Raw genomic sequence first — 13,840 nt, 5'->3', positions numbered from 1 at the left:
AGCTAGCCCAGTAACAGAAGTAAGTCCCCACAGTTTTTTATAGTGCTACCAAGCACCTAAGCCTTCTGAAACCCAGAAATAAAATCTATTTTAATATACCAGGAACTTTATCTTGGAGAGTAATAAAAGTCAGACTTCCACATGAAATGTTTACACTCCAATTACTCAAAGCGCATTTCAAGATTTTTCTACAAAGGAATGCAGAGCTGTAAGAAATCCTTCTGCCCTTATCTAGCAGATATCTGCATTTTAATGTCTACTTCATACTTTACTTTTTTATTTTATGACTTCGGTTTATAGCACTTTAATTTTATGCTTTTTTAAAAAAATTAATGAGCAAATACTGGCTCATTAAAGAGCTACTGTTTGCATTTGATTTGCATTATTTTAGTGCCAAGCACATGTGCTGAATACTTAAATCACATGAATTAAAAATAGCAAAACAGCAACAAGAAATTCTAATTGCTCTTCCAGTGATTATTAAATTGTTTAGTTACAGAAAGCAACATTAAAAGCTATTTATTTACTTACCTGTTACTAATCTGACTGTTTTCTGACAAGAATGATTTGGGTCTTTCCTTAAGCTGCCGAGTTTTATGTGGAAGCCACTTTAAATGATGTGAATTGTCCCCACATCCTGTAGGTTCATTATACTTTTAAGGAGAGGAATAAAAATGTTTAAACAAATAGTTCTCTTGGACAATAACATAACACATTACACATTTATAAAGCAATGGTATACATGCCTACTCAGAAGTAAGGCATGTGCTATATAATCAGAGCCATCAACATTTATAGGAGAGTTTTCCTTAGCCTCAATGCAGTCTACAAGAAAATTAATAAATGCTCAATGCATAATAAAACATTAAGATTGTTTTCTAACGACCTGCTCATTGAACATTTATCCTGATTTGTTTGCACAAAATTTGCAGGGAAGTTATACAGCATCCACATTCATTCTGGTAGCTTGTGGGGAGGTTATATGATGTCGCATCAAGCAATGGTTCTATCACTTGCGAGTGCAACTTCCTATCACTTTCCATAGTGCAAAAATTCTCACTTTTTTGATGGTGGTGGTTGGGGGGTGCTGTGCAAGAGCAGGACCTCTTGCCCCTGCTGCCGCCACAAGAGAAGTGAGGAGACGGGAAGTGAGGCAACGACAGCTTCTGGCAAAATCTCATGGGATCTCGTGGAGCTCTCACAAGTTCTTGCCGCTGCTTCTTCTCCTCACTTCTCTCATGGTGGCATGGAGGTGGGGGCCTGGTTGGCCCCCCACTGCTGCCACCAGACAAACAAGGAGAAGCAGTTGCAACTTCTGGATTCCGGTGAGATCTCACTGGAATCCAGAAGTCGCAGCTAAGCAAGCCTTCAGCATGGGTGGGAGTGAGGACTTCTCCATTTGACCTCAGATGGTGAAATGGGACAGGAGTCTACTTTAATTTACTTTAATTGTGCAACCTAAATTTGCTAGCATGCAATTGGATCCAATCTACATAACAGCAACAGTCTAGAAGTGGCCTAAAACAAAGAAAAACATGACTGAAGAAAACAACTTCTATTTGCTTTCAGAATTTGACAGATGCAAGTCATAAAATCTGGCAACCAAAATAAGAGCCTTGATGCTTTTTCTGAGACAACACAGATTTTTGAACAATTGTTGTAAAGTCTTTGCTTCAAGCACAGTTTCTTACTCCCCACAGAAAAAAATTACAATGCAGGGGCTGATCTGAGAAATATAATTGGCATGAGTGCAGCTATAGGGAGAGATGACTTCTGAAATATATGGCTCTCACGTCATGAAGTGCTTTCAAAAGATAAATCCAGCACCTTTGATTTGTCCTAGAAGTACACTGGATTGCAAAATATGGAGAAATAGAAAATACGGAGAAATAGAAAAATTTCACATAAAAGATTTCTCAGTGAATGAGTGATGCTTTCATGAATATCTAGCACTGGTGAATGAAACTCTACATGGTATGATAGACCTATGTGACAAGGCACGTTGATTTATAACCGGACAAGGAAAATTAGCAAACAAAAGTATCATTCCATGAGAATAGCAACATGCAGACCATCCTTCTTTTATTTTACACAGACTGCATTCATAGGCTGTGCCCAAGTAAGCTATGTGCACAGGAAAGAACCCTGTGAGGTCGGAGGTTTGTTTGAGGTTTCAACCACAGCTGCATCTTGCAAAAGGAAGATGCATTTTAAACCAAAAAGCTGGTCTTTGTTGCAGCATAAGCATCCTTGGTGGAAACTTCAAAGAAACAGCCGTCTGTGTGCACAGCTCTCCCCCATGCACACATTTTGTTTAGTTGGATCACAGCCACAGACTTTAACAAGATCCAGTCATTTTGCAATAATCTGGAATGCACTTAACCACCTCAATGTACCTAAGACGTGAGCAGGTTATGATCTGGAAGCAGTTTGAAATTCAAATTAAAACTACATTCCTGAAAGCATGGTTGGCACCCTGAACTTAAACACATTTAATTGGAGAGGAATCCTACTTGAAATCAGTGAAATCACTCTGAAGGAAGCATGCTTAGGACTAGAGTGTAAGGCTTGCATTTAATTACTCCAATGAGTGAAAAATTAACATGCTTAAGCACTACTGTCTGCCATATATGACCATTCTCTATCTTATTGCTAGTACAAATATTGTTGAAAACACATTGCATATAACAAAGAGAATTAAACATAACATAAAGAAAGCTGAAACTTCAAAGATTATCAAATAGCTAACAGACATTACAGTTCAATGATCTTTAGCTGCTCTGAAAATCTTCAGCTGTTGCCATATATTGCAGGCTTCAGTGTTTTTGAAAGCGCTGTGTCAACTAGCAATTTTTAATCCACTGCCAAATGTGCAGCTGAGGCACATCATCATATATATATATTTTGCTACTGTGAAGTAAAGTGTTGAAAGAAATCCAAAAATAAAGGGGGGGAATTAAGCAAATGAAAGAAAAGCAACATGAAAAATTACATCTGGGGATGAGGAGGAAGTCAGAGGCTTCTTAAAGTAATTATGTTTTTTCAGTCAATAAATTGCAATATTAATCACACCAAGTGTAGTGAGATCCTTAAGGAATGAACAAAGGCCAAATACGAAGAAAGTTTCCGTGACATGTTACCTTTGGCGAGGGCAATTGGTCTGAGAATAGCAGTGTTTGTGAAAGGAAGCGGGTGGAATCCAAAGCTGGCCATTCTTTCTCTATGACAGCCTGGTTTAAAACAACAACAAACCAATGAAGTCAATAGTGCAGGGATAATATCAGTTTCGTTTTGATAACTTCTATAAAGCACCATTTTGACCGCGTTGCATGCTGCTTTCAGTGATTCTGAGCCATTCTATTCTAATATAATAGTCACCTGTAGGACAGTAATGATGAAGCTAAAAAGAAGTTTTGGATTAATTTATATCATTTGATTTCCCCCATAATAATTCCAATGGGAATAATCTAGACTAAATTGTTTCAAAGTGCTATTCAGCAGAGTCAGAATTAAACACAGAAAGCTGCCTTCTGCAGAAATTTTAAATGCAAATGGAATTTTTGCAACATCTGGAATTGCAGAGCTAATCTTTCCAACTGGCATCCAAACTCTGCCTGTAAAAGGTTGCTGTTGCACCACCAAACACACTATTGAAGCATACAGAACGTCCTCTCACTCTCTGTAATTGCCATTACAGTATAGGAACATGCCAGACAAATGCTGAAAATTTGTACAGAAATGTACATTTGCCCAACCACCCTTTTCCTTGACCATTGCTTCCTTCTTAGCTCCCTTGCCCCTGTCTGTAGTTTTCTCTGTCTCATTTCTTCAAGTCCCTGCTGCCTCCATACCACTTTCCTTCTCCTAGGTCTCCTAAGTAATCCAGCTCACCTCTCTTCCCCTGCCTCCTTGCCTCTTCTCTTCACCATACCTTTTCTCTTCCCTTAAGTATCTTCTGCTTCCAAATCATATTCACCAAGTCCCCAAGGAGGTGGTCCAAGGACCAACTTCTACATGGAGGAGGAAGGCAATGGGGCCAAATCATGGTGTAAACACATTTAATCTGGGGGATTCTGAGGCTGAAAGGACTTGTAGCATCCTAGCAATGTGCTGCTTCTCTCAAGCAGTAACCTTTTAGTGAGGCAGCTCAGAGTAGGATGCCCAGTACAGGCACATGGGGAGAAAGGGAAGAACGGAGATTGTCTTTTTTTTCCCCAACATAATTTTTATTGATTTACATGGATCAAAATACAGAACAAAACTATAATATTCCACTTAATGTTTACATAGTTTACAAAGTGGCTTCCTTCAACCTTTCCACAAATCATCCGTGTTAATAAAAGCCAATAATTCCGCATTTCTTCTTTTGTAGTGCCGTTGATCATTCTGGTTCCTCTGTTTTCCTTTAGGCAGTACCCTTTGCTTCTTACAGAGCTCCCTTAAAACCCACTAGTGTTATCTGACCATCGCTTAGATTTTCCAGATATTCCGTAAAACTTTCCCAATCTTTTATAAACCTCTGGTCTTTTATATATCTGATTTTCCCTGTCATCTTATCCATCTCCACGTAGTCTAATAATTTTGATTTTTGATTGTCATTCTCCTCCCTGTAACCCATTTCTCCTCTGCTTGAATAACTACAGGCATTCACTGCATCAAAAAGTATTTTAAAACTAGAAGCAATTATAAAATCAATTACAAAGATCACCTGAAAAAAGGAGAGAGAAAGCACAGGTAGTCTATCACTGCACGGAATTAACTGTGCTTTGTTCATTGAAAGTTTCAGAGAATTTTCTATTTTGAATTTTCCTTTTCCTATAATATTAAGATGATGGTTATCATTATCACCATTATTTTTCCCTCTTTTGTTTTTTTGTTGTTGCTGTGGACCCACTTCCTTTTTTGGGGGTAGCAAGACATGTGAGATGGGTGGGTTTGAGAAGGAGCACACATATGGAAAGATTAGCAGCAACTGTATCAAAAAGCCAAAACAACATGTTGTTACTTCTTTCACGGGGGGGGGGGGGAGGGACGGGGAGAGACAGTTTTGAAATTTTAAACACTTTAGGCATATGCTGTGGGAAACACCAGTGTATCTACAAAAATTGGGTGTGCTGCATAGAGTGTATGTACCTGCCCTTAGGGGCTGAGGCTGTTTCTATGTCAGCAAATTTTTGATGTTTCATTTTGATTCAACACCTTTCCCTCCCACATAAAAAGTCTCTAAATGGCGTTGCTACAACATCTTTCACCCATTTATGCATTACTGCTAGGTTGCATTTATTTCTCTGAGATGATTATCCGAGCTTTTGGATACCAGAAGATAGGATTACCGAAATTCTATATTGACCTATTTAAGAACAACCCATGTTGGTGAAAAGGGGGACTACTAGGTTACTTCCCCCTTAATGAAAAGTAAAGGGACAGAGTTATATTTCACCTATTTTAAAAGACATTACATTTTGGATGCTGGTCAAAAATTAAACTGATTTTTAGAACTGCTCATATTTTAATAAAGGCTACATGATTTTGGGATCATCAGTCTTAGCTATACGGTTCCAAGTTATTCTGAAGCCACTAGTATTTTTTAAAATTTGGATTTTTCAAGCCTTACTACTTGAGATTTACAATTGTGAATATCACAAAGATTAGTTCTGGAAGTGGGGAAAGATTTGGATTTGACTGGATTTTTAAAAAAACTAGACAAAAATGGTTCAACTTTCCCTAAAGTACTATGTGTCCTTTTTTCTTTTTCTTCATTCTCAGTTTCACAGCATGAACAATATTTCCCTTGTTGAACACAATTCAGAAAGAAAAATGTGCTGAGACACCAGAATATATTGTTGTTGTTATTTTGCAGTTTGACATGCTTCCTTCTTTATGCAGTAGGATATTTGACTTCAGGAGAACAGTGGAGATGTATGTAACAATGTTGGGCTACAATATACAGATGGATTAAGTATTATGAAAACACAGAAGCAAGCATATCAAGTCAGGTAATACATAGTAGATTAAAACAGCCCTCTTAATTATTCTCTACTCCCACATTAGCCTCTCAGTTCAGAAACCTCTTAGCTTTTTAGTCAGTCAGTGTGTTTAATGCATCCTGAAAAACACGGCTCCCAGTGACTAGGAGCCAGTCTGGAAATAGCACGATGGAGGAGCAGTACAAGTCCTTCTCTTCTGTATGTGTGTGTGTGTGTGTGCCTCTACATGAGGGCTTCTACATGAATACTGATTGCACAGAGTCCCTTTCCATGCAATTTTGGAGAACGGAATCACATATTGCCTGCAGGATAGTTGATAAAGATTTCCTTCAACAAAATATGGGTTTTCTCTAGTTCAGTTCATGATGCAAGCTAGGCAACAGCAAAGATAAAGAGATTTAAGCTTTAAATAGGAAACTGAGAGGGGTTGCTAATACCTCAGAATATAGATGCATGATTCAAGATGATGTTAACAGATTGAAGAACTGGACCAAAACTATCAAAAGTAATTTGTGATCTATGGGTCTTAGTAGACCATAAGCTTAACACGAGTCAGCAGTGTGATGTACCAGCAAAAGAAAAAAGCTAATGCAATTGTAGGCTGCATCAACAGAAGTGCAGTGTCCAGATCAAGGGAAGTAATTGTACTAGTCTATTCTGTGTTGGTCAGACCCTACCTGGAATACTCAATCCAGTTCTAGGTGCCACAGTTTAAGAAGGATATTGATAAGCTGGAACATGTGCAGAGGAGGGCAACCAAGATGATAAAAGGTCTTGAAACCACATTTTATGAGGAATGGTTGAGGGAGCTGAGTATGTTTAGCCTGGAGAAGAGAGGGCCAAGCCTTAAATATCTGAAGGCCTGTCAAATGGATAATGGAGCGAGCTGGTTTTCTGCTGCTGCAGGGTAGGACCTGAACCAATGGATTCCAAGTGCAAGAAGGGAGATTCTGACTAAATATTAGGAAGAACTTTCTGACTGTAAGTGTTGTTTGACAGTGGAATGGATTACATTTGAATATGGTAGACTCTCTTTCATTGGAGGTTTTTAAACAGAAGTTTGACGGCCATCTCTTAGGGGTTATTTTACTGTGGTTCCTGCATCAAAGGGAGTTAGACTAGATGATCCTTAGGGAACTATGACATGTTCTTGCTTAGCTAGCCATATCTCCATGTGTTCATGTACACACACATATATACACACATTTCCATAGGCACCCTCCCAACATATATACCTTTTCTATTTGGGTACGAAAACACCAAACCTGAAACTTGCAAATGTCAGGCACATATAGTACAGCTCTGTTCTTCACAATTAGACGTTCACAAACTCTAAACCTCAAAGCCAGTGTTGCGTGTGGCTAGAATAAGTTGGATGAGGATGTAAGATGTCTAAAGTCCAATCCCTGCTTTTATGGCTATAAAACTCACTGGGTGGTCTTAGACAAATAATATCCCCTATATGCTTCTCTGAGCTCTATGGAGGAGAGAGGAATATTGTGTGTAATATAAATTGCATTCTTTCTTGAATACACCTATCCAGCCAAGGAGCTCTGCCACTGTACTCCCTTCATTCTTAAATGCATTTTTGATCTGGTTCATAATCTTACTTCATCATCTTCATGCTACTCTTGAGCTAAGCTACCCAAACTGTGGACAAATCTATTTCTTGTGGGATGAAAAGCCGAGTTAGCTACTTCATGAAGACAATTCTCCTTCAGATACTCATGATCAACAGAGAAAAGGTGAGAATGCAAGTGTAGGGAACTTGCTGCTCAGGTAAAGGCTTCTTATAAACATGAAGAGAAGAACCAATTCCTCATTTTCCTGATGACAGGAGTGGGGAAAACCTCACCAGTTTGCTGACACTATCTTTACATTTATTTATTTAGTTGTACATCACCCTAGACTCCTTCCAGTGGAGGGTGATTTATATCAAAAATAAGAAAACAATATGGTACACAGAGCTGAAAACATACATACACTAAAAATGTAGAAGAAAATAATCAAATTATGATTATTATTATGGTACTGTATTTATTTATATCCCACTTTTTCCCTGATAGGGACTCAAGGTGGCTCACAGTTAAAATAGAAACGGCTAAAACATAGAAAAAGCAATAATTAAAACAGAATGAAACATTCTTAAAATCTATAGAATCAGAAGTACACACAATACTAATGAGGAGTTCACCCCTTATTTGAACATAAGAATAGACTTGATGGATCATGAAATGGCTCCTCTAGTCCAGCATCCTGTTCTCATAGTGTTCAGCCAAATGCCTACAAGAAGCTCAGAAGCAGCAGGGCTGAATTAACCATTAAGCCAAATAAGCATGTGCTTAGGGCATCAAGGGAAGAGGGGCATCACGGAAATTTTCCATTGCTGGATTTACCATAAACCATATGGTGCAGCTGAACAAAAATAAACACTATTTATGTAAATATACAAAAATAAACATTATTTTCCATCTTACTGTAGCTTTTGTTTCATTTTGGAAAATAAAAAAATATATATTTTACAGTTCATTATTGTCTCTATTTTGAATTAGATATATATGGGGGCACCAAAATGCTTTAAGTCCTTAGAGTCTCTTAATCTGGGCCTGAGAAGCAGTGTAACACTCTTCCCACTAGTAATTCTGAGCAACTGGAATTCAGAGGCATATTGATTGCCTTGTCAAACTGCAGGAACCTGGGTAAATAGGCCTTCCCCCCTCTTAGCATGGAGAAGGCAGTTCCTGCCTGCAAAAAGAAATATAGTCTCTGGTTCAAACAAGCAGGAGCTTCACGTATCCCATGTTCAAGGACAATTGAGTTGTCCCTATGTGATCTCAAGTCTCTCCTCTAATTTAAAGCTATGAAGTGATCTGATGACTGCGGTCTATAGGCAGTGTATGTAGAGTTGTTGGAAACTCATAGAAGTTCCCTTCTTGCTCATCAAGAAGCAGGGGAATGTCTATATTCATCTGCCTATGTGGGCAGGGTATTTCATTTAATAAAAAAGAACTGAAAGCACAACCAACAGTGTTTTGTATGCTTTACAGTATATATTTGGGAAAATTGCAGCATCCCAGTCTCCCCAACAAGACCTATTAGATCTTACATATTCTTTCATTAACCAGATGCAAAAATAAACAAATAAAAATCGGGTAACATTTACAACACAATTCTAACAATGCCTATTCAGACAGTGGGGTTATGATTACAGCCTTAAATGACATTCAATATGCTTCTGAATTTTTTTGGAGGTCAGAAGGCACAAAGATGAAATTGGTGGGAAACATGCATTTGCCATTCTTCTGCTTTTTACTACAAAAAACCCCTAGTTTATTTTTAGTACTGCTTTTCTGAATTTTAATATTAAAACAGAATAAAATACCCAGATCTATTTCAAATAACATTTCTCCTACACAAGAAGGAAAGTGAAAAATCAACACATCACTCCTTGCACTGGTCCCTTTAAAGGGACTGATAGATGTGTCAAGTATGATCTCAGCTGCACTGATGGCTCCTATTCACAAAGAAAGCACTTTGGAAGTCAATGCTGACAGAATTAACGCATTCTTGGCACATGGCTGTCCAAGCACTTTAGTGAGAAAATGACTCTCCAAGTTCCTGATTTTTTGGAAGTGGCTAAAATAAAGCCTGAAGGCTGTGTGCTGTAAAAGATTAACTAGGTCCCAGTTTACCTCATATTGTGTATAAAGACATCATAAATGTCATGGGTTTTTTTAAAAGGGTATACGTTATGATGGATTTACAATAGGGTTAAATGCTCTGTAATTGATGGCAGACAACAGGATGGAGAAACTTAAGAAGAGCACATTTTGCTGGCCCTTTCTCAGAGGCTGAAATCATGAGGTACGAAAAGGAAATAAAACTGAAGCACAAGTCATCACAGACTCTTAGCAGGGATTATAATAAATTAGTTAATATCTTAGGCACCCTTTAGATATTACAGAAATGGTTTGGGAGCTGCTTCCTGAGGATTAATCTCAAAGCACCTCTGCAATGTATAAAATATATCCTACCATGTGCATAAGGTGAGCCGAACAGGTTCTGATAATTTCCCCTTATTCCAACCAGGGAACCATTGTATGGTAAAAACATGCCAAATGGTTAAACCCAGTGGGTTTCAAGCATCCAACAGACACTTCCCTAGCTGTTATTGTAAGGTCTAAAGGGCACCAATGATATAGTGTGAAAAAAGGAAAGGCACCAGAGATACCCAAATAACCACTGATATTGCAACAAATGGGTAGAAAACGTGCCTGAATCTTGCAAGTAAAATTCACATGAATTAAAATGGAAAGGGGTTTAAAATTTAGGGACCAATATAGAAATAACTTGGATATATCTGGGCACCTAACTATCCCACTTATTTCACAGTATGAGAAAGAAGGCTGATAACCCCAATGAAAGAGTTGGTTTAAAAATGGCTCTAAGGAATAGATAATTAGTATGAAATGTAGTCACAGCATAAAAAAGTAATTCAGCCAGAGGTGGGGAACTTGTGGTCCTTCAGATGTTGCTGGACTACAGCAGCCATTGTCCCTGAGCATTGGCCGTGCTAGTTGAGGTTGATGTGAGTTAGAGTCCATCTAAAGGGACAGAGATCCCACCCTCCTAAATTAGACATGAGTAAAGCCCTCAAATTCTAGTTATAGGTGTACAACTTCTTTCCCATCCAAATACAAAAAAACCCAAAAACCTGTCTTTGAAGGGTCTTTTAAATCAATGTCTAGAAAAGGAATTCAGGACAGTTAATTCTGTAGAGAGCCTCTTGGGTATTAATATCTGCAGAGGAGGTCCTTTTGCTTGTTCTGCCTCCCTCAGAAGTTTGGGTGGCAGTGACCAGGAATTCTACACAGAGGTTTGACTGCCACCTTTACTTTATAGTTTTAGGGGAATGATGTTTACTGTGACCTTTGACACCTGATATGTGTGTTTTAAGGCCCCATCATATTCCTGTGACTGTCTTTTCTTTTACATTTTTTTAGTACTGAATTTTCAGTTTTTACAACCCACCATGGAACCTGCTGGTGAAGGGCAGGAAATAGCGTACATGATCAGTAGCCAGATTTTTGAGATTGTTATCATCGTATTATCTTTGTACAATGTTTTTTACATGAACAGGCAATCCAACCAAACATTTGTTTGCTACCTCTAGTCAGGCTCCATCACTGTGAATTAGCTGTGAGTTTTGAATGCCACTCTTATCATTGACTATACAATTAACACCAGTGGGAAAAGAATCCCATATTAAGAGTGCTTTGTTGCTGGGAAAGGTTGTCACTTAGGGAAGGGGCGAGACCTGGCAGTAGTTTTGAATTTTTGATTTATACTCAATTGTAGCTACTAGCTATAATTCTAGTTATACTAGAAAAATATTATCAATGTTGCATAAATATTCTGTTTATATTAAAACTGAAATATTAGTGTGTTGATCATTATTGTATTAATAAGCAATTCCCTAAACAGTTTTTTTGGGGGGGCATGTTTTTTATTTATCCTTCATCATCAGAAATAATTTATAGCAATTTTAATCTATTCCATCTGAAACTCTCATATTACTGTTTGATCACATAAATATTCTGACTTTGCAGGATTCCACTTTCTTTTCACCTTAAACTTTTTAAATTTAGAAGGCAATTATACTCATTCATGTCTAAAGAGACAGCAGAGTTAAATTACTCAGAATTCAATTACCTCTTTGTTTTAGTCTGTTTAGTAGAATTTGTTAATTTTATCATTGTTGCTTGTAAAACAACTATCAGACCTGTTATCCACCATAGTTCAATATATCCTTTCTTGTAAATAAGACTAAATAATTATATGCTAAAAATGGAATAATAAATAAAAGGGGCTGTATCAGAGCCACCCATCTACAGAAGCACTCCTTACCCCAAATATTAAAATTTCAAAACTGCAGTGAATATATACATGCAAAACTGAAGTATTGAGATGCTAGAAAATATTTTTATGATAAAAATAGCAGCTTTCCATATGTACCTATTTACACATGGGTATTTTGCTGTACTGCTCAGCATTCCATGAAAAGAGTCACAATATTAGCATGACTGGCAATAGAACAGTTTATAGGGCAAGAAACTAATAAAGCTCAAAAATTACCAACAGGTTTGTATTTTAAAAGAATGTAAACCACTTTTTGAAGGATTTTGTCAAAAAGCCGAGTCTACATTTTGCAAATAAAAATAAAGAAAATTAAAAGTAAATTAAAAGCAAATAGATGAAATAAATAGATTTGTTCTCCAGTTATTTGCCAGGAGACAAAACTTTAAAACCAATTCATTTCTTCTTACATTTAAATCATATTTTTAGCACCTGCACCAATTTAGCACCAATTAAATAACTTAGAATTATAAATTAAATATTAAACAACTCTACTTACTTCATCAAACATAAAGTCATGCACATCTATTTCGCTATAGTCATCATCAGCTTCATCAGTTTTAACAGCTGCCAAAGCACTGGCCAGTTTCTTTCGCAGACGGAAACCTTTCCAGAGTGCCTAAACAAAAATGTAAAGCATGTTATATGAGGCCATAGATCAAATCCAAATCCAGATTCTCTGTTATCCCATTAGGAAGATAAAACATTGTAGTTCTTTTTCTGTAATAGCTCAATGATCTGTTTTTTGAACTTTATGTGACATTTAAAACTACAAGACAAATTAAATATCAGCATATGTCTAGAGCTCAGAATACTCTGGAGGTTTGGCTCGAGTAAGCAGAATGGAATCCTAAAACCCTCTCAACTACAAACCAAGGTCAACTAATTAATTATTTGACAATCCCTTCAGGACCTACTATAAGCTTAGGGGAAGAAGATACACGAAAAAGAATTAAGTGTTAACTTTCACAAAAATAAAAACACACTTAAATAAAAATTTCCACTGATTACACCTGACAACGTATACAGACGTATCAGCAATTAACTTAGGCCAATCATTTTCACCTTCACTAGCAATCTCTAGACTATTTTTTTAAAAGGAAGAATTTAATTTACGGGAGAAAGTTGTGAGAAGGGGAAAGGAGAAAGAACAAAACAAACCCACAAAAAAATGAAAGGGAGGAAAGGCATCAAGAGAACCACTAATAAGAGAACAAATAATGGCTTGTAATAAAGGAGATAACATAAAACCACATTATGTGGCTCTGAATTTGAGAACATTCTAGTTGCATAACTGAAAATAGGCACTACCGTTGCATCCTCCCTAAATCTGTATAAAAATAGCATATAAATAATGATACTTTGGGCATATTAATTGTAGCATGACATATTGTTTAATAGTACTAACAATGAAACTCTTAAGTAGAAATTCTGTTGTCCTGCTTAGCTGTAGTGCTTTGCTAAGTTTGGGGCTGTGCATTTGATTTTGGTCCTTCTGAAAGTTCACATTCAGAATCCAGGGGGAAATATGAAAAAAGGACTCAAATCTATCTTTCACTTTTAGAACCCAGGTGAATTTCCATCACACACATTCTGGGTTTTAGATATTTTGAAGTTCTGGTTTCAACATTAATTTATCTCCCCCCCCCCCCAAAAAAAAAGATTAAAAGAAGTCTTAGCATACTCAAAAGGTTGTTTTAAGGCTAGAAGGCAGGATGACATTTTTATTTGCACCATAAGGTAATGATTCACAAAACTCTTAACACTAGTGAAATGTCACGGAAATTCAGTGGAACTAAATCAGTGCAAGTAGCCCTTTTAATCATATAGTGCCAGTAACCAGTAATGCAAACTTGATTGACTAAAGCAGGGATGGATAATAAGTGACCTTCCAGATGCTGTTGGACTTCAGCTCCCACTATCTTTGAGTTATAGGG

General features: G+C 37.2%; 2 protein-coding genes across 5 annotated transcripts in view; one reads left to right on the top strand and one right to left on the bottom strand.

Moving 5' to 3' along the window:
• The window catches only part of TSPAN19 (tetraspanin 19), a 93,360-nt gene that overhangs the window by 11,924 nt on the left and 67,596 nt on the right, over positions 1-13,840 (top strand). The window lies entirely within an intron of this gene.
• Positions 1-13,840, bottom strand: part of LRRIQ1 (leucine rich repeats and IQ motif containing 1) — a 104,003-nt gene that overhangs the window by 44,143 nt on the left and 46,020 nt on the right. For 3 of the 4 annotated variants that reach the window (XM_081926569.1, XM_081926570.1, XM_081926571.1), the window contains 3 exons: positions 12,403-12,522; positions 3,141-3,230; positions 532-653 (listed from right to left, as the gene is read on the bottom strand). In XM_081926569.1, the coding sequence (XP_081782695.1) occupies positions 532-653; positions 3,141-3,230; positions 12,403-12,522 (332 nt within the window). The remainder of the gene's footprint in view (positions 1-531; positions 654-3,140; positions 3,231-12,402; positions 12,523-13,840) is intronic. The other variant, XR_014172094.1, reaches the window with a different exon arrangement.

The sequence above is a fragment of the Podarcis melisellensis genome (genome assembly GCF_964234715.1).
Source record: "Podarcis melisellensis genome assembly, chromosome: 10".
NCBI classification, from domain to species: Eukaryota; Metazoa; Chordata; class Lepidosauria; order Squamata; family Lacertidae; genus Podarcis; species Podarcis melisellensis.
The sequence above is the reverse complement of the archived record's forward strand: the minus strand, read 5'-3'. Positions and strand labels throughout refer to the sequence as shown.